The sequence below is a fragment of the Urocampus carinirostris genome, chromosome 16, assembly GCF_059441175.1.
Source record: "Urocampus carinirostris isolate Australia breed hairy pipefish chromosome 16, RoL_Ucar_1.0, whole genome shotgun sequence".
Taxonomy (NCBI): Eukaryota; Metazoa; Chordata; class Actinopteri; order Syngnathiformes; family Syngnathidae; genus Urocampus; species Urocampus carinirostris.
The window spans coordinates 12444361-12472265 of NC_142364.1; the positions used below are offsets into that span (position 1 = coordinate 12444361).

The following is a 27905-nucleotide window of genomic DNA, read 5'->3' on the forward strand; positions in this document are numbered from 1 at the left end:
TTTGATAAATACAATAAATACATGATAATCGCAATATGGCGGCGCCCCTGTTCGGCTGCGGCTACATCGGCTCGCTACAGTTTTTTACATGTCGGCCATGAGACCCAGTCTTCGACTCAGTTTTGACGGCGCACAAAGTCGGCTCGAACTGCAGATAAAGATACGATCGCAGTTTTTTTTTGCTGGATATGCGATCATCCAGACATCAAGCGCTCGGTGCTACGACCACTCGGGAGTGTTTATTAGCCACGGACTGCTATGTCAACAAGACCCAGCGGCCTACAAAGCAGCGAAGCAGAGTGGCAAGACAGCGGCGTGACCGCCGGACGAGGAAGCGAGGTTGTCGGGCCGGGCTAACAGCTAGGCTAAAGGCTAAACCCTGCAAAACGCCTCTCCCATCCATTTTCCTCTCCAACGTCCGCTCTCTGGACAATAAACTGGACCATTTAACAACTGGAAGTGGCATCGAACCGCGAGATGACGAACTGCTGCGCTAAAATTCTGACGAAGACATGGTTAATCTTATCTATCCCGGCTGACGTTCAAAGAAACTGTGCGGGTCAGATGTATCGACATTTCGTTCTGTATACACGTGTACACGAATGACAATAAAGTAAATCTGAATCTGAATAAAGATAGTTTGCTATTTTATCATGTATTGATAAATAAAATAGAATAATATATGATAAGAAAAAACAAGAAGTGTAGAGAGATGTTTCATATTATTTTATATGGCAGGGATCTCTATTAATGGGAAACTGGGGACAAGACTGGCACCAAAACAACACAATTATTTATTTTTTAACCACACAAATAACACAATTACTAGGGGAAAAATGTTGAAATTAAAGGAAAGAAAAACAAGTCAAGATCATGAGCGAGCAGAAATTCTGTTTGTTTTGTGATCTGCAATATGATTGGTTGACTGACTTGGGCACTGATTTAAGCAAAAATCTCAAATTGGCCCTCCAAAAACTGAGTTATTCATTTATGTTTTAAGTGTGAGAATACATTTTGACCTATTTTGTTTGATAGGCCGCATTTAAAAAGGCTGATGTGTTCTATGTCCTCCCTGGGCCTTAGTTTGCCCATATCTGGTTTTCACGGTTAGCATGAAGGGCTATATGTGTTATATGCAAAACAATAATCTATTATTTTGTTAATATCCTAATGCTTTGTTATTACTACGTTAATACTGTGTTATTAATAGTCAAGTCATGTTTATATGTATCCCCTTTAATCACAAGAGGTCTCATGGCTGTAGGTTATTACTAGTTTATTACAAGGTTATTATTTTGTAGAAATGCTGTTTGCTTTGTTATCTGCAATATGATTTGTTGCCCCAGTTGGGCATTGATAAAGCAGCTGATTTGCCCGAAAAAATGAATTATGCACTTAATTATTTAGTGGTCTGGATAAAAAAGGCTGAGGGGCTGCATGTGGACCCCAGGTCATAGTTTGCACACCCCCTCCTCTGTTTTATGCTCTTTACTGGTCCATTTCAGGCATTATTATGGAGTATTGGTCAGACAAGTATAAATTATCTGTAATGATAAGGCTGTCGCAGTAAATAGCAGGGCTCTGTGGCAGGAAAGTGCCCCCCGTTTGGGGCCCTGCCCACCCTGGCTTCTAAGGGCCGCAATTAGCCACTGCAGAGTGGCTCAGCTCATCCATTAAAGCAGGCATGTCAAACTTACAGCCTGTGGGACGAATCTGGCTCGTTGGATGATTTAATTTCTGAGGCAAAAAATAAACCAAGTATCTAGGTCATTTTCATCAAAGGTTATGATTATTTGAATGAATGCAAACCGAGTGCTCTCTCCAGCCACTAGAGGGCAGTGTTGATTTTGTGTAGCGAATTAGTTATCTGACTCCATTAACCAAACACAACCTACATTCACCTAACAATGCGCGCTCATTTCTTGATGGAAAAGATGGACAAGAGACCGGCATTTCCACACGGGGACAGATTTAATTTCTTAAACAATTTAACTAATTCCATCAAATATGCCCGAATTAGCCGAATTAGTGTCGCTCCAGTCTCTGTCAAACCTCCTCTCTCGTTTTCCCGCTTCTCTTCTCTCGGCCCACGTGTTTCCACAAGCTGGTGTGCGGGCTCCTCCCATGGGCGTACCAGGGAAGCCCCCACGTGGGCTCCACCATCTTGGAGAAGAGCGTCCCGATGTCTGAAAAAGTCATAACAGCAGAGTGTTTATCAAAACAATGCCGGCCGTTCTCCGTCACAGTCCTGTTATCAACAGAACTAGACAAAATATTCTGCATTCGGATATGCGTGACCTGTCATTGAACTTAGGCCTACTCGGTGAAAATCTTCTTTGCACTTAATAAATGTAACTTGTATTTAATCGTATAAAATCCTTTATAGTCAAATGTATAAAATCCTTCAATGCCCTTGCAACCTGTATTTTGGCCTGGTCATCCTGGAAGAGATATAACCTCATGAGCAGTCCCTTCTCAGGGTTTCTTTATTTTTTTCATGCTGATGTTTTGAGTTTTTCCTTGCCCTCTTGTAGGTTTAAGATCAGGGGATGGCGTCATAATAGTCTGTAGTTTGCAATAGTATGTGATCTGTGCAGCCCTTTGAGACTTCTTGTGATTAAGGGCGTCACAAGTAAACAGGACTTGACTTAACTTGTCTCAACTGTTAAACCAGTTTACACTTTCAATGCCAAACATGAAAATCATTTTTCCGTTTTTTGTGAAGAAATGTGTTTAGAAAGAACCCTTGTCAGTCGTGATTTTTTTTTTTCCCTGACACAGAAAAGAGGACGGATAAGTCGGCAGTTTCGGGGGCCATCCGACTGCAGATCAATGTGGAGATCAAGGGGGAGGAGAAGGGCGCCCCCTACCACTTGCAGTACACATGCCTACACGAAGTGAGTACACGCTATAAAAGTTTGTTTTTTGCATGAGTGAATTGACAAAATGTATTAAAATTTATAATTAAAAAGGTTGGTAACTAATTAGATCATCGATTCGTTGCATCACGTGATTTATGAGCCACCAAGAACGTTAAATCAATGCAATTTAGAGTGCATACAATTTCGTTATGACGCTGTGAATTGTAGTACCGCTTTGGTCCAACAGAGGGCGCTAAGACGGCTTTTATTAAAAAAAAGGTATGTTGAATGTTTTATATACTGTACTACATTTTGAGCATTACCTCATTTACAAATAAATTTGAAGTTAACAATTTTCAAGAGAATAGACAGAAATACTGCAAATTTCTTTTTTTATTGTCTTACATCATCGTCTATCTGTCCAAACCTTCACTATTTGAATAAATAGGAGAGAAATTAGAAATCCGATTCATCGAAAAAAATAATCGACCGATTCATCGATTATGAAATTAATTGTTAGTTGCAGCACTAGTTTAAAAAAAACATTTGTTTACCCGAAACACCTAAAATAAATAAACGCATTTTGGAAAATATACCTCATTTTGAAAAAACTGTGAATGTAACAAAAGAAAAGAAACAAAATAAATATTCTCAAAATAGGGAGCAAATACATCTAGGAAAAAATGAAAATATTATAACAAATAACAGGAATAAAGATTTTGAAAGAATGAGAACTGAACATTGATGTATTATAACTATTATTATGAATATTTTTTTTTTGCAAATGTGATAGGTTGGTCATTTTGGTTGTAATATTTCTCAGAATTCACTGTGTGAATATAACTTGTTTTTATATTCCTAAATATAAAAACAATCTTTCACACACACACACACACACATGAAGTAACGTTTCAATAATCAGTCTAATTGCATCTCTTGTACGTTTATCAGTCTTGTACTCTTTTATTTTGAAGTCGCATTTCCGGTGTATTTTTCTGTTTCCTGTGTGAATAAAGTTAACTTCACACACGGGAGGAGTCAGTTCTGCCGGGCATTTGCCTAGTATGGCCACCCGACAGTGCTCTCCCACTTGGGAATTTTATTTACCTTAATGCTTGTTTTTATTTGAGTAATTTTGCCAACATAGAGTTTATATAAGTTTTAACTTTAACAAAATGACTTCCAAATAACGAACATGTGTACGGTCTTGAGTGATTTTGTTGTTGTTATCGTTTTGGGCTGTTTGAATACATCCACTTTTGTGTTTGCATGGTGGTTTATTTTGTTTTTAATTGAATATTTTGTATTTTTATACTACTACCTGAAACACATTATTTTGCATTGTGGTATTTGATCCTAATGTAAATGATTTTGCAGCATCAGGGTGGCACTTTTTAGATTTTGTTGTGCATTTGACATGTTTCAATGACAATAATTGTTTTTTTCCTTTTTGTAGAACCTGTTCCACTATTGCAGCTGTCTCCACGGCGGGGTTAAAATTCCGGAGGCCGGCGGCGAGGACGCTTGGAAAGTTTATTTTGACGACGTGCCGCAGGACGTAGCCGACGAGTTTGCTATGCGATACGGCATCGAGGCCATATACCAGGCCATGACGTACGTTTCCCTGGGGTCGCCATGAATTTGTTTTCAATTTCTTTTCAGATTTTAGGTGATTTTTGTCCAATCTTTTTGATTTTTTTTTTCCCTGTTTTCTTTTCGTCCAGTTTTTTTCAAATGTTTTCCTATTGTTTCAGATATTTCTATTTAGTTAAATGTTTTTCTGATTTTATTTTATTTTTTAAATGTTTTTCAATTTCTTTTCAGATTTTGGGTGATTTTTGTCCAATCTTTTTGATTTTATTTTATTTTTTCGTTTTCTTTTTGTCTAGTTTTTTTTCAATGTTTTCCTATTGTTTCAGATCTTTTTATTTCGTTAAATGTTTTTCTGATTTTTTTTTTTTTTTTAAATGTTTCTTTTTTTCCAGATTTTTTTTTTTTACAATATTTTTTTAATCAGCATTTTTCTTATTAGATTTGTTTTCGATTGTTTGTTTTTGGGGGTGATTTTTTTTTTGTCTGAGATTTTTTTCCCACGATTTATTTTTCTCACTTTTCTCAATTTCCTTTGGATTTATTTAAAACCTTTTTTCCTCAGATTTTTTTTTACTATTTTTCCCAATTTTTTTCTCTTTTTCCATTTTTTTTCATTTTTCACAGATTTTTCTTTTGTTTTTCTTCTCCAATTTCATTTCTTTTTGTATTTCTTTCAATTCCATTTTTCTCATTTTTCACATTCAAACAACTTTTTTTTCAATATTCTAAGATTTTTATTTATTCATTTATTTTAATTTGATTTTATTTTCAATATTCACAAATCTATTTGACTTTTTTTTTTCTCCTCATATTTTAATTGAACTTTTTTTTTTTATTGATACACTTTTTTCAATGTTTTTTTCTCTTTGTTGCGCGCAGACACTTTGCGTGCCTGTCCTTGAAATACATGTGCCCTGGCGTGCCTGCTGCCATGAGCACTCTACTAGCCAACATCAACGCCTTCTACGCCCGAACCGGCGCCTCCGCTAACGTCTCCGCCTCCGACCGCTTCGCCGCCTCCAATTTTGGGGTTTGAGCGCCTTACACACCTTATATACACTGGTCCTTTTCCATACAAGATTAGTTTATTCCGTTCTTGAGCTTTCAAATTTCATATTGCTTATATCTCAAACACATTTCCACCATAAGAAATAACTAAAAAGCAATTAATCTGTTCCTAACGTCCAAAAAACATCCAAGTTAAACCTAACTAACAGGCTCTAGTGGTCGCGTCTGGAAAAAACAATCTCACCTCGAAAAACATCGCGCATCTTCAATTTTTCTGAACAAATAGCTAGCATGAAAGAGGCCCTGTACTGTTTTGACATTGTTTCCTTTATTCTTTTTGTTTTTACAGAAAGAACGCTTCGTCAAGCTCCTGGACCAGTTGCATAACTCTTTGCGCATTGACCTTTCCACTTACAGGGTAAGATAGCTTATTTTATTTATTTATTTTCTACTTCGATAGTTTATCTTTCTAAATCAGAAGAAGGCTGAAAAGCTACGATAAACCCCTATTTTCGGTCGAGAGGATTCATTCCATTTTGAAATTCATAGAAAATATATTTTATAAACAATTTGGGATCAGCATCTGCATCTTCTGGCTGTCTTGCTAACACTAGTACCTAGTAGTCATGATGCTAACTAGAGCAGCTATCAACTGTAATGCTAATACTAGCACTCGAGTGCACATGGTGCTTGTATAAGTAACTAAAACCCAAACAATAGCACCCAATCTTTATTTCCCAAGCAATTGCAGCTAGTAGCTGTAATGCTAACATGACTGTCTATTGTCTATGATGCTAGCAATAGCAGCCATCAGCTGTGATGCTAATACTAGCGCTCTAGTGGCCCTGATGCTCGCATTAGCAACTAAAATGCTAACACTAGAACCTAATCTTCATTTACCTAGCAATTGCTTTTGATGGCTGTTATTAATTTAATTCAATTTCCTATTGGCCCACCCACTGTATTTCAATACACCAGCTGGATGAAAATGAAATGATCTGCATTTCTCTAGCGCTTTTCAAGTCAATGACTTCCCAAAGCGCTTTACAATGTGCTCCACATTTCCCAATAGCGGCCGTGATCTGTGCAGCAATGTAAGACGCTAACCTGCTTATTGGGGGTATTAGGGGTTCAGTGTCTTACCCAAGGACACTTCGACATAGCTACTGCCGCCCCTCACAGATATAGATATGCAAATTCTGTAATACTCAACTTCAAAGTTGCATAAAACTAGTTGAAGATCATTCGGTTTATCTGCTAAAGGAAAAGTAGCATATTTCTCTTGAAGGTATTAACATATGATTAATTATTGTTTTGCACATAACACTGGTAGCCCCTCACGCTAATCGTGTAAACCAGTGTTGGGCACGTTACTTTAAAAAAAGTAACTAGTTATAGTTAATCACTACTTTTTCGAAAAGTAACAGAGATGATAACTGAGTTACTCTGCAGGAAAAGTAACTAGTTACCAGGCAAAGTGACTGTTTTCGTTAGAAGATGCGTGTCAAAGAGTTTGAAATTTTCTGAGCAGTATTTGAGTCAGTTGAAAGGAGACAGGTATTATGTGTGTTATAAAACCTTGTACTAATCATTGTACCTGACCAGCAACATATTTACCCTACACTTGAAGTGCAACAAAAGGAAACAGTAAATAATATAATAGAATAATAATCAGCAGTAAACAATATAAAGTGAGTTTAATGAATTCAATATAACTCGAATGGTCCGTGGTTAAGATGGGATTTCCGACTCTTTCTAGAGAACTGGCGTTTTCAGCCTGCCTCACTAAAAAGAGACAGCTTTTTTGGCTCCCAAATAGATAGATAGATACTTTATTCATCCCCGTAGGGAAATTCACACTTCCAGCAGTCTACCCCGTTGTTTATTAACAGATTAACATGATGCCCTAGGGGTGCTTGTAGCGGAGTGGATGACGTCACCCTAGTCCAAAAGTTCAACATCCCTGCGGCAGATGGAAATCTTTTCTTTGTGAAAATCCAGGGATACACCACCTCGTGTTAGCAAGTCAGCCTCCTCTCCGATTCCCCCCGGCTTTCTTGTCTCTGTATAGCGGCGTTGAAGCCGGATAGCTCCGGGTAGCTCCGGGTGGCTACACGTTAGCGTCCGGAATGCTAAACGTGAGCCACGTTTCCGCAAAACACAGCAACTGCGCTCCCTGTGCGCTTCGATGTTTTCCACCAGCACTCGATGATCTTATTTGGTCGTGAGTTCGCATTAACCATGATTACGGATGGTACCGAAGACTTATAACGCCGCTAGCCGCTTCGCTAGCTACGGCTCTTCTTCCACGATAGGCCCCTTCATCACGCCGGCACGAGAATTCTTCAGGGCAAGGAGTTGAAATTCCTTGAATACACGCATTTTTGTGCGTTAAAACCCATGTCCCACAGGATAGAAGTAATCCATAGTGTAGTTGTCAAAACGGGAAGAAAAAACACCGAAGATAGGAGCAGACAATAAAACAATAGGGCAGCTGCTGGAAAAGGCAGCCGCTCGTGGCAGCGCCGCTTTGATCTCAAATAGCTCTTCAGGTTGTTTAATGCATTATTACCATTTATTGTGTATTATTATGAGTGACTTAAATTGGAGTTTTTCTCAAGCCTAATCATTATAGATGATAAAAACTGGGGTGAATTATGGTCGCTGGAAACGCAGGTGAGGGATGACTCTTTTTGCTGTAAAACCACGGGGATCAGATGATGAAGGTGCTGTATCTGAGTCAGATCGAGAGGATTTTCTATTGGTATCCTTAGAAACCAGTACGATTTGTTTCATGTGTGGGAGCAAACCCCTGCCCAGAAAAAACGTCCTGGAGAGGGATGGTTCTTCCAAAACAGACCACAGGAAGTATTGCCTTGACGACCAAGGTGGATAAGGAATCTGTGTACCGTGATCAGTACATTCAAAGAGCAAATCCCTATTTTGTTTTGTAGAACCACTTCCCAGCTAGTAGCAAGGAACGTCTCCAGGACTTAAAATCCACCGTGGATCTTCTCACCAGCATCACTTTCTTCCGGATGAAGGTAAGGCACCATACCACCTTGCTAAACTGATTAATTTTATTTCATTTCTTTATTTTTCCTGTGAAAAATGATCCTACAGCAGAGGCAGGCACATTTTATGATTGGTGGGCTGCTTTCAAGGTTAAAACTTAAGATTGCAGGAGAAAGAAGAAAAGAACACACTGTCGGAAACTTTTAAACACTAATACATGCTGCCAGAAGTACAACAGCTTCTTTGGGCACATGCTAGCAAAGCTAGCCATCCTTTCAAGACTTTTCTCTCTTTTAAATGTAATCTGATCGGTTTATATGAACACAGGAAATGAATCCGATTACCGTAAATTCCGGACTATTGAGCGCACCTGATTATAAGCCGCACCCGCTTCATTTCGGGAGGAAAACCGATTTTGTACATACACAAGCCGCACCTGTATATTAGCCGCAGGCGCCCACATTGAAAATATGCAATACAAACACAAAATTAACCCTTACCCGATATAGTCCAATAAACACAGCCGGCATAATGAACGTAAAATGATACCGGTAATTATCATTTAATGCAGACCTGCAGAGTCCAGATGCCAGTTGAAAGTAATCCAAGGAAAAAAATGTATATTTCCAAAAGTAAGGGTGGGAAAAATATATATCCACTATTGTCGGCCGCGTCCACAAACACGTCTCACCTTTACTCCACTTCCCGTCAGCCCGCGTTTGCCCCACCCCTTCTTTCTCATTTGCTCGTACAAAACATATCAGAATAAGTTTCTAAAATAAATACATTACAAAAATATACAGTTGCAAATACATATTATACATGGTTACACATATTTACAAAGAAAGACGGTACACCGAGAGAGTTTTCAAAGCGTTAATAATAATATTATAACTTTCGTCCCAAACCGTCCCTGTGAAGGGTAGCAAAACGCTACTAGAAACACGCTTGCAACACAGTCGACAGCCTTGTAAAAAAAACCATACTGTACTTGTCGTAAGCACGGTAAACCGTCCTTATCTTCCTCTTTATAACTGACGTCGTCAAAGTCGTCTTCCCCAGTATGGGAAAGAGACTTTGTCATAGACGTGGTCCCACGCACCCTTATTCAAAAACACGCTAGCTTCACGCTCGCAAAGTAATTCCTATATCGGACTGCTTGACTGCATTTAGCTTAAAAGTTGTGTCATGTGCCTTTCTCTCTGCAATTTGCATGATGACGATAGGTCGACGCTAATTTAATTTGTGCACAAGCTAAGAAGTTGCAGTTTAAATCTTACCTTTTGTACTCTTACCTTTTGGACTGGACTGCCAACACAGAAGCTCTATGTAGGAAAGGGCAAAGCCGACTTTACTTCCTCAGAAGGCTGGCCTCCTTCAACATCTGCAAAAAGCTCCTGAAAATATTCTATGAGACAGTAGTGGCAAGCGCCCTCTTCTATGCGGCAGCGTGTTGGGGAGGCAGCGTCAAGAAGAAGGATGCCTCTCGTCTCAATAAACTGGCTAGGAAAGCGAGCTCTGTTGTGGGCAAAGAGCTGGACAGCCTAACAACAGTAGCTGAGAGACGAGCACTGAAAAAGCTGAGGTCAATCATGGACAATCCATCGCATCCACTACACAGCATTATCTCCAGACAGAAGAGCAGTATCAGCGACAGACTGCTGTCACTGTCTTGTACTACGGACAGACTGAAGAGATCTTTTCTTCCTCATGCCATGAGGCTCTTTAACTCCACCCGGCAGAGTAAAGGCCCACATTAAACCACACCACCTACATTGGATATTACCGAATCTTACTGCAATATGTATTCTGTGTAGCACTATTTAGTTACTCTATATAACACGCTACAGTGGGCATTTGCACGTCACACTGGGTATTTGTATATTGTATTCTTTTGGCTCTATTATTGTACTGTTCTCAGCTCAGGGATGCTGCTGGAAATGTGAATTTCCCTTCGGGGATGAATAAAGTATCTATCTATCTATCTATCTATCTATCGAGCGCCGCTGGCGGCCGTTAGAAAAATTACTTAAATTGGCCGCATCACTGAATAAGCCGCAGGGTTGAAAGTTTGGGAAAAAAATAGCGGCTTATAGTCCGGAATTTACGGTAGTTCGAACAGGAATCACATATGTAAATGCAGTGTATAATGTTAGTCACTAGATGTCGTGCAAGTATAATAAATGATACATCACAGCAGTTCTTTGTTTGAAAATAGATAGGAGACTTACCAGTGGCCTTCAAATTGTGGAGACAAAGTTCCTTTTGCTTGGGAAGCTTATGCTCTTGACCTTGGAGGCGCTCATAAAACCATGCACTCATTGAACACTACAGAACCACAAACGCACAAAGATATAAAAGCATAAAGTATATATTGGATGTAAAATAGAATATAGTATAAAAGGCACACCTAGACCATACTTTCCCCCACAGCTGCATTTTCAAAATTTGCCCAATTTTTCTCATTTATGAACTAAAAAACATGTCGACATATACACGTTACAGTATACTTCTTTTTATGTTGGTTTTTAATTTGATTTGTTTTTGGATACGCTCACAATAAAAGCAAAATAATATGTAAGGTCCCTATTTCAAACAATAGACTTGATTTTTAGTTTTGTAGGATTTTTGTAGTATTTCTTTAGTAGTGTTTTTGTAGTATTTCTGTAAAATGTTTGTGCTATCACTGTAGCAGGATTTTCGTAGCAGTACTGCAGACTTTTCTCGTGTTTCTGTTGTAGTACTTTGTAGCTTTACAGAAGTTGGGTTTTTCTAGTATTTTTGTAGTATTTTTGTGGCAGTGTCTCTGCAGTATTTTACAGTATTTCGGTTTTATTGTTTCTGTATGACATTATTACTGTAGTAGTGTTTTTATAGTATTCCTGAGTATTTTCTTTCTTTTCAAAATCAAACCAAAATGATATTTTATAGGTCTAATAGGTTTTAAGCACTACATTTGATATTTAGTTTTGTAGTATTTTGTAGTAATTCTGTAGTAGTGTTTTTGTAGTAGAAAGACACTGGCGGCAAAAACCTGATATTTTTTTGTTATTAGTAGTACTTTATAAAATATATTGTGATGATTTGTTGACTATTTTGGTTTGCCAGGCCTGTTTAAAAAAACCTGCCTGGCCACATGTGACCCACGGGCACTAGTTCATTATTTTGTCGCCCCCTGTGGTCCAGGTCCAGGAAGTGCAGTCCCCTCCCCGGGCAAGCCAAGTGGTCCGAGACTGTGTGAAGGCCTGCCTTAATTCCACGTACCATTACGTCTTCAACAACTGCCAAAATCTTTACAACCGACAGTACCAGTCAGCAAATCTGGTCTGGATCGCCCTATCTCCAATTGTTGCCATGGCGATCGTTCTTGTTGACGTTGTGGCTTCCGTTCCAGAACCAGGAAGAGTTCTCGCTGGAGGATCAAGGTCCGAGCGTGAAGAACTTGGACTTCTGGCCCAAACTCATTATGCTGATCGTCTCAATCATCGAAGAGGACAGGAACTCCTATGCGCCAGTTTTGAACCAGTATGTAGTTTTTCAAAATAAAAGTGACAATTGCTGCATAATTGTCTCTTGTTCATACCTCCAAGTGGCAAGGTTCTTTATTCTACTCATGATTTCTTTCTCTTTTAGGTTTCCTCAAGAACTGAACGTAGGCAAAGTTTCGGCTGAAGTCATGTGGACTTTGTTTGCTCAAGATATCAAGTATGCCATGGAAGGTATGTCCAGGATAATAGCAAAATCGGCTAGTAGCCACAAAGTTAGCACTAGCAGCTACGACACTTGAATTTCAACAAGAGCGGCTGGAGGCTAGGTTGCTAATATTAGCATTGGCTACAATGCTTGCAGTAGCAGCTAGAAACTGTGATGCTAATCTTAGCACAAAGGGACTATGATGCTAATACTTGCGCGTAGTGACCTTAATGGTTTCAATAGTAGCTGTGATGCTAATACTAGCATGTTGTGACTAAGATCCTAATACAGTACTAGCATGTAGTGACTATGATGCTAGCAGCTGAGATGCTAGCTGCTATTACAAGAATCATAGGTTTGTGGGCCTGAGGCTAGATGTTTTCTGGCAATTCAATGCTAGAGATGCAATCACAATTTTTATAGTGGTCTTGAAGCTAGCCATAGCGGTTGGGATGCTAACAGTAGTTTTTGTAGTTTTTGAGATCACGTCCACCTTGAAGTCCCTCATTTGATAATGTAGTCCTCCAGAACACAAAAAAACCCAAATCCTTTATCCTGTAATATTGCGACGCATGTGGTCTTTGTTCCATCCAGAACACGAGAAGCAGGGTTTGTGCAAAAGCACGGACTACATGAACCTTCACTTCAAAGTCAAGTGGCTTCACAATGAATACGTGAAGGAACTTCCCGCCTTCAAGGACGCCATCCCCGAATACCCTTCGTCAGTAATCCTAAACAACGATCCAGGTCCCTCTAAAAACTTCCCTCCAAAATTTCTCTTGTGGTCCTAGGTGGTTCCTGCAATTCGTGCTCCAGTGGCTGGACGAGAACGAGGACGTCTCCATGGACTTCATGCACGGCGCCCTGGACAGGGACAAGAAGGATGGGGTAAGAAGTTCTATGGAGGATTTAGAAGGCCATGCATTATTATCACAAACAATACATCGGAAAATTGATCTCAAGGGACTTTTGGGGACCAGTTAGGCGATTGGGAGTTTCTCCAATCAGATGGATATTATCTTATTTACATACCAGTCAAGATGTCTCAGGTCGTTTCTTGGTTGGGTGGTAGAAAGCCAAAATTAGTAAAGCCAAAAACAATGAATAAAAGAATCACTTTTCTAGGTGGAAGATTACGGGTTATGTCATCCCATATACTGTACTGGCTGAGACCAGAATAACGTAGTTTTGTTGGCAAAACCAAACTGGGGGGACAAAAATGGCGGTTCTTGCCTTCTATTTTCCTGCAAGTCAACTTCTTTTCACGCTTAAATCCAGCCCAAGGGAGCTACGTAGCAGTACGAGGAAAAGAAAAAATAAACAAAATTAACAAAAAGAGAAAGGTCTAAAAGGATGGCTAGATTTGGTTGCACGTGCTTGAAAAGCTGTACTTTGGATTGCATGCATTAGCGTTTTTACGCTAAACTACAGCCCATGCGGACTACGTAAGTAGTATACAGGCTGGAAGAATTGAACGTAAGAAATAAAGAAATGTCACGGTTGCCCATGGCGCCCTATTGGCCCCGCCCGTTGGGCGCCAGCTGCGGCCCATTGCCTGATTGGCACCCTTTGTCAGTCCGTCAACGAACCTCTGCACCCGCAAGACGTGGGTTCTGACTTTGTCCGGTATCCTGCTTGTGTATCCTGTCCAGTATCGATCCAATCTATCGCGTCCTGTTTAATATCCGACTTCAGTCTCCAGTGTTTGGTATCGATCCCGTCTGTCTCGTCCTGTCCGATACCTTGCTACAATCTCCAGTTTCGAGTATTGTTCCCGTCTATCTCGTCCTTTTCGATATCGGACTCCGGTCTGCAGTGTCTGGTATCGATCCCGTCTGTCTCATCCTGTTCGATACCTTGCTACAATCTCCGGTATCGATCCCGCCTGTCTCATCCTGTCCGATATCTTTTGTCAGTCTGTTTCCGGTATCGATGCCGTCTGTCTCGTCCTGGCTGATATCTGTCTCCAGTCTCCTGTATCTGATATCGATCCTGTCTGTCCCACCCTGTCTGGTATCGCTCTAGTCTGTCCGGTATCTGCTCGTGTATCTGGTATCAATCCTGTCCGTCCCGTCCTGTCCGGTATTGACCCCGCAGTCTGGTATCTGCTCGTGTATCTGCTAGCAATCCTGTCTGTCCCGTCCTGTCCGGTATCGACCCCGTCTGTCCGGTATCTGCTCGTGTATCTGGTATCGATCTGGTCGGCTTCTGGCTTCCTGTTGTTCTACGCCGGACTTCTGCCTTACTTCTTCCGCCCAGCGATCGACGAATCACTGTCGTTTGTGTTAACGTGCATGACCGCTCCATTCCCGTAAAATAGTTTGTGTGAGAAACGTTACGCTCCTGGGTCCTCCTCCTGTTCTGGTTCTGACAAGAAAAAAATAAAATCAATAAACAAAGAGGAAAAAAGTCTCAAAAGGATTTGTATGAGTAGAAAGAGAAAAAAAGTAATGGTTGGTTTTATTTGATTTTGTCCCCGCTGTGTTAGCATTTTTAAAATGAACTACAGCTCATGGAAACTACGTAAGCAGTATGCAGGGTGGAAAAAATTGAAATTAAAAAAAAAAAAAACAAGATTTAAGAGAATGTCTAGATTCGCTAAGGAGAAACAAAAGTAATGGTGGGTCTTTTTATCGTTTTCCCCTGCAAGTTGACTTCTGGCAGCATGTGTTTGCAATTCTAATTTAGACGGCTAGATTTAATACCATGATTTGATAAATGTGTAAAGTCTTTCGATTGTATATTGGGACAAGACCAAGACTGTCAGCCCTTTTTTTCCTTTACTTTTTGTCAATTGTTTATCAAGGTTGTTGATTCTGCACTGATTGGAACGTTTTATTTGATAATCAGTAAAAAAAAAGATGTTGATCAATCACATTCCACAAGAAACTGCTGTACTTCTGACAGCATAAAATAGCCTTTAACGCTAAAATCTGGCCCATGGGAACTACAAAAGCAGTACACAGACGGGGAAAATGAAACCAAATTTAAAAGAGAGAGAAAAGTTAGCTTTTGCTAGCATGTGCCCAGAGAAGCTGTCGTACTTTCGGCAGCATGTATTAGTGTTTAAAGATGGAATCCGTATGCTATACACAGACTGTAAATATAAAGCAGCATTTAAAAAATCAGAAAGGTCTTCAAATTACGGCTAGTTTTGCTAGCTTGTGCCCGAAGAAGCTGTCGTTCTTCTTGGCACCAAAAACATTCTTGCCTTCGGAAGCGTGGTTCGTTTTTGTTTGTGTAAAATGTTTTGTCCACCAGGAAACTGGGACTGTCCTAAGTTGACATTAACTTTAAAATCGCAAAAGAAGGGAGGAAGTCATTTTTGAGTCTCGTGTCTGACCCGTTTTGTCCCTCCCCTTTCTTTTGATTGGCAGTTCCAGCAAACGTCGGAACACGCCCTGTTTTCCTGCTCGGTGGTGGACGTTTTCACGCAACTCAACCAGAGCTTGGAGATCATCAAGAAACTGGAATGTCCCGACCCCAACGTCTCGGCACAATATACCCGGCGCTTTTCCAAAGTAAGCTGGACGACCGCCGTCTTTCCAAATCATACGTTCAAAAAAATAATAGTGCGTAGTGACCACTAGCAATAGCAATAGCAGCTAGCAGCTTAGATCCTAATACTAGTTAGTAGTGACATGAGATTAGCAATAGCAGCTAGCAGCTGTGACGCTAATACTAGCACAAAGTGATTATCTGTTGTGATGCTAATAGTAGCATCTAATGACCACAATACTAGCAATAGCGATAATAATTATAGCATGAAGTGACTATGATGCTAATTCTTTGAAATAGTGACCATTATGGTTGCAATAGCCGCTGTGATGCTAATACTAGCACATAGTGACCATTATACTAGCAATAGCAGTTTGCTGCTGTAACACTAATACTAGGCTGAAGTGACCATGCTGTTTGTAATAGCAGTTATAATGCTAATACTAGCATGTAGTGACTAGGGTGGTTGCAATAGCAGCTACTATGGTAATACAAGTATGTAGTGACTATGATGCTAATACTAGCACATAGTGACCATGATGGTTGCAACAGCAGCTGTGATGCTAATACTATCCTAGAGTGGCTAGGATGCTCATACTAGCATGTAGTAAACATGATAGTAGAAATAGCAGCCATGATGCTAATACTAGCACATGGTGACCTTGATGTTCCAATTGTAGCTACGATGCTAATACTATAAAGTTGTGTCCATGAGGGTTGAAATGACAGCTGTGATGCGAATACTAGCATGTAGTGACTATGATGCGAATACTACCATGTAGTGACCAGGATACTAGAAATAGCAGCTATGATGCTAACACTAACAAATAGTGACTGATGCTAATACTAGCACATGGTGACCATGACGTTGCAATAGTAGCTACGATGGTAATACAAGCATTTAGCGACTATGATGCTAATACCATTAAGTAGTGACCATGATTGTCGCTATTACAGCTGTGATGTGCGAATACTAGCTTGTAGACATGGTAAATGGTCTGCATTTATATAGCGCTTTTCTAGCAATAGCAACTAGCAGCTGTGACGCTAAAACTAACACTTATTGACCATCATGCTTCCAACAGCAGCTAGCAGCTCCGATGTTAATACTAGCACTTAGTTACTGTGATGGTTGTAATAGCATCTGTGATGCTAATGCTAGCATTTAGTGATATATGATGCTAATAGTAGCAAGTAGTGACCACATTACTAGCAATAGCAACTAGCAGCTGTGACGCTAAAACTAGCACTTATTGACCATCATGCTTGCAACAGCAGCTAGCATCTCTGATGTTAATACTAGCACTTAGTTACTGTGATGGTTGCAATAGCATCTGTGATGCTAATGCTAGCATTTAGTGATATATGATGCTAATAGTAGCATGTAGTGACCACAATACTAGCAATAGCAACTAGCAGCTGTGACGCTAAAACTAGCACTTATTGACCACCATGCTCGCAACAGCAGCTAGCATCTCTGATGTTAATACTAGCACTTAGTGACCACCATGCTCGCAACAGCAGCTAGCATCTCTGGTGCTAATACTAGCATTTAGTGACTGTGCTTTACAATAGCTGCTAGCAGCTGCAACACGAGCTTCACTGGAATGTGGCCTTGATGCTAGCTGCTCTGCTTTGCCAAAGTGATGCTAGCTTCTACATTAGCAATTCAGGCTAGTGACGATGCGAAGGATGCTGGAGATGCTTTCGCTAATCTTTCAGTTTCTTTATGATTTTTGTCTCGTCAGACCATCGCCAAGGTTCTTCTGAAGTACAGCGCCATCCTCAGCAAGAGTTTTGCGTCTTACGTGGACAAAGAAAAAATCGTGGGTATCATCAAAGCTTTTGGTCTTAAACAATTTAATGTTAATTTTTGGCATTCTCTTATTTAGCCTTGCGTCCTGATGAACAACGTGCAGCAATTGCGCATCCTACTGGAGAAGATGTTCGAGTGCATGGGGGCCAACCAGGTACTTTAGGGTTCAAGTATTTTAGATTTTCACTAGAAAAAAAATCATCAAGTTATATTCTATGGTTTTTATTTTTTTATTATTTTGAATACCTAGTAAAATAATTAAATAATTCTTAAATATGTTATAAAATATGTCATATATATCTTACATTTTCAGCATTTAGGAATTATGAGTATAGTTTTTATTTATTTTGTGTACTCTTTGTAATACTGATTAAGGCTTTTAAGTTTTTTATTTTTCTTCAATAAGATAAGTCATATTTTAAAAGGAGCACAAAGCTTGGATTGTCATGAACCAGAACAGGATCAGGACCCAAACGCGTGACGTTATTCACACAAGCCTTTTATTTTACGGGAAATTGGGAGTCATGCACGTTAGGCGGCAGTCTTCAGTTTGTTTTTATATGGTTTTCCTCTCCCTCCCCTGAAACAAGGCTAGAATAGCAAGCAGGATACTATGCCGCACCGGAATTTCTGAAGGTATTAAAAAATGTATAATTGCAACTTCATCTCGTTAGTTGGAGGAAGAAGAAGAAAACGAAGAAGAAGGGGAAGGGGAAGGGATGAAGATTGAGGTTTGTGGCACATTTGGATGTGACCCAAATAATTCCCGCCCTAAATCCACTCCCAAATTTTTTCCCGAATCTTTTTTGTCCCCGCCTTTAGAATTTTAGCACTTGTGTTGAGAATGTGTAAAATAGTGACAATAGTCATTGCGATTTCCCTGATCGCTTTTCCCCCAAAATCTCGTCTACCCTCATTTCCTTTTGTGATGTTTTTTTTGTTGTTTTTTTATAGTCTGACGGGGAGAAGGTGGGTGTCCTGTTGGTAATATTCGTAGACGTCACATTTAATTGTATTTAAAATTTGATAATTGTTGTTGAATATGCCCCATTATTTTCCTACGGCAAAAAGATGGAAGCTAACCAGGTAAGGACGGGACCTCCTTGTTTTTATTTATTTATTTTATTTGTTTTAATTGACATTCTGTCAGGACCAGAACGGAAACAGGACCCACTCACGTAACGTTTACCACAAGTTTTATTGAAGGAACGAGGAAGGGTTGCGTCCACGATCCGGCGTTTGCTCTCGTACTCTGCTTGTGATCCGAACACGGAAGTGGATCCTCCGTGACGAGCTATGGCGGTGTCAGGGACGGAAAAAAACGGGTCGGTGGCCGGGACAGGAGAGCAATAACGTGGTCAGGGTCAGAAGCGAGTCGTAAGCCAGAACGGGAGCAAAACGGGACAGGCGGGGCTCAGGGTCGAAAATGGTTTGCCTTGAACACACACAGTTTTGCAGACGGACTGACAAAAGGAAATTGACAGGAAAGGGTTTAAATAGTGGGTAAGGCAATCTGTCAACAAGCTGCAGCCGGCGCCACACGGGCGAGGTCAATTGGGCGCCATGGCAACCGTTCGTGGCACATTCCTCCCCTAAAAATATTTTCCTTAACTCTTACCTAATTGAGTTTAAAAAAAAATCCTGCTTTTTCTGCTTCCCTTTTTCTTCCCAAATTGAATATTTTCGATATTTAATGTACCTTATTTTCCAAACTCCAAGGCGCAACTAAAAACAACTACAGTAATCATTTTCAGGAATGATCAATCGCGCCTTATAATCCAGTGAACCTTTATAGACTGAAAAATACGGTAGTTAAAAAAGAAAAGAAGGGGAAGAAAAGGGAAAGGGGAAATGAAAAAAAAGAAAAAGAAAGAGAACAGGGACAGAAAATTAAATAACAAAATAAATAAATAAATAAATAAATGGAAGAAAGTAATGGAAAGGAAAAAAAGAGAAAGAAGAAAAAAAGAAAAAGAAGGAAAGTAACACAAAAAAGTAAAGATAAAAGGAAAAAGAGAAAGACGAAAAACAAAAACAGCAAGGAAAAGAAAAAAATGGGAAAAGAAGGAAAAAAGAAAGCAGAGAAAAGAAACAAAGAAGAAAAAAATGGGAAAAAAAGGGAAAGCGAGAAAAGAAAAGAAAAAAGGAAAAGAAGAAACTAAAGTAGTATGTTCAGTGAATGGATGGATGAATAAGAAGGACGGAAAAAACTATAAATTCACTGTAATAAATATGAACCATTTCCGACTCATTTTTCTAGCAATTTAGAAAGAAACAAATCAATAAAAATGTCAAACAAGAAGAGAAATATGTGATCGACTAAAGGTTTAAAATGACTTATTAAGGTTAATATTTTTTTGTGTATATAGATGGACGGAGAAGCCCGTGACCTTCTGAGCAACCTTCAAGTCAAGCTCAACAGTGTACTGGAGCAACTAAGCTCCACCTTTGGAAACAGGTATCCCCGCCCCTTTTCTTATGGCCCCACCCTTAATAACAAACCCCGCCCCCTTTCAGTTTCCAGCCCCACATCCACGATTGCATCCGTCAGATGGGGGCGCTACTCTACCAGATAAAAAGCCCCCTCACGGAGGTCAAAGAACAAATCGAGGCCGACTCCGACAACGTCCTGCGACCGCTCATGGATTTCCTGGATGCCAAGTACGTCAAATTTCAATTTTTATTCCCGGTCGAGCGCTGACGACGCCGGGCGGTGCCGCAGGTTGACGCTGCTGGCCTCCATCTGCGAGAAGAGTGTCTTGAAGCGAGTCCTCAAAGAACTTTGGAGGATCGTCATCACCGATTTGGAGAAGACCATCGTCTTGCCGCAGGGGGGCGACACCTTCGTAAGTTACGATGGCCTCTGAGGCCTCCTCCCACTTGAAAACAAAAACATATGTTGACTTGACTTGCCAGGGTGCACAGATCCTCTCGGCTGCCAAAGAACTGGGTCAACTCTCCAAACTCAAGGTAAAAGTTTAAATACATCCATCCATCCATTATCTGCACCGCTTATCCTCAGTAGGGTCGCGGGGGTGCTGGAGCTTCGGGCAGTGGGCAGAAGAAACCCTGAACTGGTTGCCAGCCAATCGCAGGGCACACAGGGACAATTTAGACCGGCCAATTAACCTGACATGCATGTTTTTGGAATGTGGGAGGAAACCGGAGAGCCCGGAGGAAACCCACGCAAGCACGGGGAGAACATGCAAACTCCACTCAGGAGGTTCGATTTCATGACCTCAGAACTGTGCCGCGCACGCGCTAACCACTGCGCCGCCGTGCTGCCCACTTTAAATACATATTTTATAATATTATTTTGTTTTGCTCTCGTAGTTTATATATGGTACACAAATTCAGCAGCACTTTAACTCATTCTACAACAGAGCACTAAGTCAAGATTAGCGTCCAAGCTCCACTTTCATCCTCAAAAAGTAAAACTGAAATGGAAATACAGTGAGTCTAAAATTGCTTATTTTCCGAGGCATAAAACACTATGTTCTCCTGTCCTTGTTTGTGTGGTTCACCATTTAGCAGTAGCTCAACTCCTTTTAGAATACGGTTCTGAATCCAAATTAGCGTCCAAGTTCTACTTTAATCCAAAACAGAGTAAACCTGAAACAATAAATTCAATGAAAATTCAGTGAGTCTTACACCACAAAACAAATGATTAACTTAAAACGATGCAATTAGCTATTCCAGTGAAATACATTTAAAATAAATCACGATTCAGAATCTGCATTAAATATCTTGAAATCAAATGCACGATGATAATAATGATATAAAAATAATTCAAAAATAGTCGTTATCCACTGTGTTCTGTCCTGAGACAGCAATGACTCCACCATAAAAAAAACACCGGACCAAAATGGCATCCGTGCAAGAGTTCCCAGGCGAAAAACCACTGCTGTCACAAAAGACAACAAAGAGTCTTCTCACGTTTGCCAAAAAGCATCTTGATTATCCTCAAAACTTTGAGAAAAATGCTTTGGACTGATGAGTCAAAAATGGAACTTTTCGGAAGGTGTGAGCGTGTCACATCTGGCGTAAAAATGGCACAGCATTTGATTAAAAGATTATGATGCCAACAGTAAAGCTTTGTAGTGGCAGTGTGATGGTCTGGGGCTGCTTTGCTGCCTCAGAAACAGGACAACTTGCTGCAGTTGACAGAATCATGAATTCTGGTGTTTACCATAAGCTCCTGAAGAAGTCAGTTTGTGCCCTGAAACTTCAGGCTCTCTTGGATCATGCAGCAGGACAACGATCCGCGACACACCACCAAATCCAAATCTGTATGGCTCAAAAAATCCAAAATGAAGGTTCTGGAGTGGCCAAGTCAAATCCCAGATTTAAATCCAATTAAGAGGCCGTGGTGTGACCTTAAACACGCAGTTAATGCTAGAACACCTTCAAATATGGTAGATTTTAACAATTTTGCAAAGAAGAGTGGGCCAAAATTTCTTCCACAGCGTTGTGAAAGACTTTCGATTATCCTAAATGTTTGATACCTGTTATCACTACCAAAGGTGGCCCAAAACCTTATAGACTCTGTCCTACTTACGAATGAGACTATCGTTCGTAAGTTGAATTTGTACGTAAGTTCCTTCAGTGCTATATTTTGTATGTTTAAGGTTTATGTAAGTATGTTTAAGGCTTTTATAAGTAACCTGTACTGTTTTGTCCTCAAAAATAAACATTTCATAAAATAATATGCTCTATAAAAATACATAAAATAAAGTTAAGTTTAACTTACTTTTGGAAGATAAGCTTCAAGAGTTAGGCAACTTCCTCCTCTGTGTTAAAAAGTGGCTGAAAAAAAGTGTTTCAACTATTTTCTCGACCGCATCTACCCTGGTCATATCCCTCGAGAGGGGTGACCGACAGCAAGACAAACACATATAAAAATAAAGAAAATTAAAAAAGGGAAAAAGTAGCAAAAACACACACAAAATGCCCAAGCACCTCGACACCCAAGTCGGTCATGCTTTCGTCCCTCCAGATGAAACGGGACACAAGAAAGCGGCCACGTCACTCGGGTCAGGGTGCCACAACACACTCTTTTGTTCAACAGCAGGGCCCGACAGCTTTCACTGGTTTACCCCTGCCGCATCATACGGGTGCCCTGCCCATCCCTTCGAACGCATCCAACATCCCACTATCCTTTCACAACACCTCTCCACTCATTCCTATCACCAACAAGAGCTCTAGCTTTCACTAGATTTAGACCACCTCAACCGCACCAATCTTTCTTATTCCACTTTCATTTCAAATGAAACTGCTCGCCTCTTCTTTACACTTTAGAAAAACCATATTGAACAGATGCACGAGATATTAAACAATAAAAATGTCAAAGTTACAGTATAGAATATTTACACACGAACTAGGAAGAGGAAGCGGATTTCTTCTTCGGGGTGGATGCTGGGTGAACTCTCACAGCGCCACACGCCGGTAGTGGCGGAAAGAAGAACTACAGTACTGCCCTGTACTTGCACACAATACAAAATCTAACTTACAGCAATGTCCGGATATTTTTCGACAAAAAATGTTTGTATCTACCGTTTTTTTAAGTCAAATGGTCGTAAGTAGGGGAGCATCTTTAGTTTTAGGGGGCAATTCCTTTTCCACATAGGCTTTGATTTTTTCGGGCCTTAATAAAGAGAATCAAGATTTCCGAACCGTATTCTGTATTAACTCGCGTTGTCTCTGTGTAGTATTAAAAATGGATGGATTGGAAAACTTAGAGTGATAAATATGCAAAAAACACAGAAATCACCGCACTGTATTCAATAAAAGTGAGCTTCTGCTGAAAAATATCTTGAAAAACAGCATTTTTTTTTTGTTTTTATTTCATTTATTATGCGCAGGAGCACATGTCGGGGGACGCCAAGAGTCTTTCTCCAAGACAATGCGCCGTTATGGACGTGGCGCTCGAAACCATCAAGGTCAGACAAGGACAACGGGATTTGTTTGAAAAAATATCTCGAGCTAAATTTGTTTGTTTGCGCAGCAATATTTCCACGCAGGAGGCAACGGCTTGAAGAAGAATTTCCTGGAGAAGAGCGCCGAATTGTCGTCCCTTCGCCACACTTTGTCGCTCTACACGCAAACCACAGACACGCTCATAAGGACGTTCGTCGCGAGTCAGCGTGCTCAAGGTCGGACATCTTGAAGGGGGCATGCATTTACTTGCTATATAAAATCTAATTAAATAAATACTGAAATATGTAACTGACGAAATACTCAACCTAAAACCTCGAGCCCTCGTTAGGACATTGATCACTTATCAATGTGCCTTAGTTCGGCCATCTTGGACAGGGCATTTTAGTTTTTGCTGAAAAAAATGCGCAAGTGAATACACGACTAAATACTTAACAAAAGACTCTGTGCTCAAGGTCGGACATCTTGAAGGGGGCATCTTATTTCCATGTTGAAATATATCAGCGACAAAATACTCAACAAAATAGGCGAACCACAGACATGCTCGTCAGGACATTCCTCGCATGTCTGTGTGCTCCAGGTCGGACATCTTGAAGGGGGCATCTCATGTACTTGCCAATTAAAACCTAAATAAATAAATACGTAAATGACGTAATACTCATCCTGAAACCTCAAGCCCTCATTAGGACATTCATCACCTATCAATGTGCTCTAGGTCGGCCATCTTGGACAGGGCATTTCTGTTTTTGCTGATAAAAATAACAAAATACACATTAAAATGCGCAAGTAAATACACGACTAAATACTCAACAAAGTACTGTGTGCTCAAGGTCGGACATATTGAAAGGGGCATCTTATTTACTTGCTGAAATATATCACTGACAAAAAAATACTCTTTACAAAATAGGCAAACCACAGACATGCTCGTCAGAACATTCCTCGCAAGTCAGCGCGCTCAAGGTCGGACATCTTGGAAGGGGCATCTATTAACTTGCTAAACAAAATCTAATTAGATAAATACTGAAATACGTAAATGACTAAATACTTAACCTGAAACTTCCAGCCCTCATTAGGACATTCTTCACCTATCAATGTGCTCTAGTTCAGCCATCTTGGACAGGGCATTTCTGTTTTTGCTGAAAAAAAACCCTCAAAATACACATTGAAATGCGCACGTAAATACACGACTAAATACTTAACAAAAGACAGTGTGCTCAAGGTCGGACATATTGAAAGGGGCCTCTTAGTTACTTGCTGAAATATATCAGTGACAAAATACACAAAAACATACTCTTTACAAAAAAGGCGAACTACAGACACGCTCGTCTGAACATTCCTCGCAAGTCTGTGCGCTCATGGTCGGACATCTTGAAGGGGGCATCTCATTTACTTGCCAATTAAAACCTAAATAAATAAATACTGAAATACGTAAATGACGTAATACTCATCCTGAAACCTCAAGCCCTCATTAGTACATTCATCACCTATCAACGTGCTCTAGTTCGGCCATCTTGGACAGGGCATTTCGGTTTTGGCTGGAAAAAAATAACAAAATACATATTAAAATGCGCAAGTAAATACTCGAATAAATACTCAACAAAAGACAGTGTGCTCAAGGTCGGACATATTGAAAGGGGCATCTTATTTACTTGCTGAAATATATCAGTGACAAAATACACCCAAAAAAATACTCGACAAAGTTTTCAACAAATTAGACGAACTACTGACATGCTCGTCAGGACATTCCTCGCCAGTCTGTGTGCTCAAGGTCGGACATCTTGGAAGGGGCATCTTATTCAATCGCTAAATAAAATCAAAATAACCCAACCCGGTAGATATCAATGACAATAATTCAATTCAATAAACAAAATATGAAAAAAAGAGACGACAAAATGAACAATGAAATGAGTAACTGGCAAAATACTTGCCAAAATACTTGAAAAACATCCATACGACGAAGTACGCGATGCAAAAAAACAACGTAAAGAAATGACAAAATAAATAACCCTCTCAAAATGGAATTTTTTCTGTCGAATCTAAAATGGCCGACATGGCATTTTTTTTTTTGTTCCCGTCAGGCTCGGGTGTGTCGGATGAGGTGGGCGAGCTGTCCATCCAAGTGGAGCTCCAAATGCAGCACAAAACCAAGGAGCGCAAAGTGTCCGTCAAAGGTCAGCTGGCCAATGGGGGGGCGGCATGCTGCCGTGTTTTTGATGTTGTGGGCGGAGCTAGTGGGAGCGTCCTTTGATTTTATTGATGTGGACGGGGCCAGTGGTGACATGTTTTAACGTGAGCGCCTTTATCAATGGTGGGTTTTGACCAGTTTTTTTATCATGTGGGCGGGGCTAGTTATAGTGGGGTTCTTTGATGTGGGCGGGGCTAGCAGGGGCTTGCTTGTTCTGATCTTTTCTATGTTGGGGCGGGGCTAGTGTGTTTCAGCCATGTTTTTTTAAGTGGGCAGGGCGTGTTTTGAATGTGCTTTTGATGTTGTGGGCGGAGTTAGTGGGAGCATCTTTTGATTTTTTTTTTATATGTGGGCGGGGCCAGTGGTGACATATTTTAACGTGAGCACTTTTATGAATGTTGTTTTTTTTTCCAACTTTTTATCATGTGGGCGGGGCAAGTAATAGTGGGGTTCTTGGATGTGGGTGGGGCTAGCAGAGGCTTGTTCTGACCTTTTTATATGTTGGGGTGGGGCCAGTGTGTTTTAACCATGTTTTTTTTAAGTGGGCAGGGCTTGCGGTGGCGTGTTTTGACCGTGTTTTTGATGATGTGGGCGGAGTTAGTGGGAGCGTCTTTTGACTTTTTGATGTGGGCGGGGCCAGTGGGGACATGTTTTAACGTGAGCGCCTTTATCAATGGTGGGTTTTGACCAGTTTTTTATCATGTGGGCGGGGCTAGTTATACTGGGGTTCTTTGATGTGGGTGGGGCTAGCAGGGGCTTGTTCTGACCTTTTTATATGTTGGGGCGGGGCCAGTGTGTTTCAAACATGTTTTTTTATGTGGGCGGGGCCAGTAGTGGCATGTTTTAACGTGAATGGGGCTAGTAATGGTGGGTTTTGATCAGTTTTTTTAAACATGTGGGCGGGGCTAGTAATAGTGGGGTTCTTTGATGTGGGTGAGAATAACAGAGGCTTGTTCCGACCTTTTTATATGTTGGGGCGGGGCCAGTCATAGTGTTTTAACCATGTTTTTTTTAAGTGGGCAGGGCTAGCGTTGGCGTGTTTTGACCGTGTTTTTGATGATGTGGGCGGAGGCCAGTGGTGACATGTTTTAACGTGAATGGGGCTAGTGTTGGGAATTTAATATTAAAATGTATCGTTTACCAAATTGTCCGAATTAGTTATCTGACTCCATTAACCAAAAACATTCACCCAACAATGCGCGCTCGTTTCTTGATAGAAAAGATGAACAAGAAAAGTCGACAATTTCACACGGGGGCAGATTTAATTTCATTAACAATTTAACTAAGTGAACTCCGTCGAATATGGCTGAATTAGTGTCGCCCGAGTCTCCGTCAAGCCTCCTTTGAAGTCCTCTAGCTTCTCCTCTCGGCCCACGTCTTTCCGCAAGATGGTGTCCCGGCTCCTCCCATGGGCGTGCCAATGAAGCCCAACCAACGTGAGCTCCACCACATTGCCGCGATGTCTGGAAAACTCCAAACAGCAGAGAGCATTTCTGAAACAATGCCTGCTGTCCTGCGTCGTCGGATGTGCTGACTACCTTATCGGCCTCACGTCCCGTTCCCGCCATTCCCGTAAACAATATTTTCTGCCAGGGTTTCCTGAACTTTCACTGCTCATTGAACTTAAGCCTACTCGATGAAAATCTTCATTGCACCCAATTAATGTAACTTGTATTCAATCGTATAAAATCCTTTATAGTCAAATGTATAAAATCCTTCACTCGTAATGGTGGGTTTTGACCAATTTTTTATCATGTGGGCGGGGCTAGTAATAGTGGGGTTTTTTGTGTGGGTGGGGCTAGAAGGGGCATGTTCCGATCTTTTTTATGTTGGGGCGGGGCCAGTGTGTTTCAACCATGTTTTTTTTAAGTGGGCAGGGACGTTTTGACCGTGTTTTTGATGATGTGGGCGGGACCACTAGTGCCATGTTCTCACTGGTTTTGATGTGGGCCTGGCTAGCCGTGGGCGGGGCCAGAGACAGCATGTTCTAACTGTTTTTTATGTGGGGGCGTGGCCAGTGGTGTCTGCATCCAATCTGAAGTGGACGACGACCGGAATGTTCCGCCCCTTCGTGGAAGTCAGCCTGATTGGACCCGGATTGGCCGAGAAGAAGCGCAAGTTCCAGACCAAGTCCAAGAACAACTCCTGGTCTCCAAACTTCAACGAGACGTTCACATTGTGAGTGGCCGACCAACCGACCAATCGGCATTCGTTTAAGAGTACATGCTTCATTTCTGACACCTGCTGGAGAACTAATGCTATTGGCAGAAAAATGAGCAATACATCGTTTTTTTTCTTTCTA

At 40.7% G+C, this 27905-nt stretch overlaps 1 protein-coding gene across 1 annotated transcript in view; it reads left to right on the plus strand.

Moving 5' to 3' along the window:
• LOC148350297 (uncharacterized) overlaps window positions 1-27905 on the plus strand; it is a 93817-nt gene that overhangs the window by 61348 nt on the left and 4564 nt on the right. The window contains exons 19-42 of the mRNA XM_088320115.1: window positions 2782-2897; window positions 4318-4475; window positions 5334-5484; window positions 5812-5880; window positions 8417-8506; window positions 11664-11801; window positions 11872-12002; window positions 12111-12196; window positions 12765-12891; window positions 12962-13058; window positions 15548-15691; window positions 17417-17494; window positions 17561-17638; window positions 18159-18215; window positions 18439-18453; window positions 18556-18570; window positions 19854-19942; window positions 20002-20145; window positions 20207-20330; window positions 20401-20454; window positions 23346-23423; window positions 23489-23636; window positions 25497-25589; window positions 27622-27781. Of these exons, the coding sequence (XP_088176241.1) occupies window positions 2782-2897; window positions 4318-4475; window positions 5334-5484; window positions 5812-5880; window positions 8417-8506; window positions 11664-11801; window positions 11872-12002; window positions 12111-12196; window positions 12765-12891; window positions 12962-13058; window positions 15548-15691; window positions 17417-17494; window positions 17561-17638; window positions 18159-18215; window positions 18439-18453; window positions 18556-18570; window positions 19854-19942; window positions 20002-20145; window positions 20207-20330; window positions 20401-20454; window positions 23346-23423; window positions 23489-23636; window positions 25497-25589; window positions 27622-27781 (2440 nt within the window). The remainder of the gene's footprint in view (window positions 1-2781; window positions 2898-4317; window positions 4476-5333; window positions 5485-5811; window positions 5881-8416; window positions 8507-11663; window positions 11802-11871; window positions 12003-12110; window positions 12197-12764; window positions 12892-12961; window positions 13059-15547; window positions 15692-17416; window positions 17495-17560; window positions 17639-18158; window positions 18216-18438; window positions 18454-18555; window positions 18571-19853; window positions 19943-20001; window positions 20146-20206; window positions 20331-20400; window positions 20455-23345; window positions 23424-23488; window positions 23637-25496; window positions 25590-27621; window positions 27782-27905) is intronic.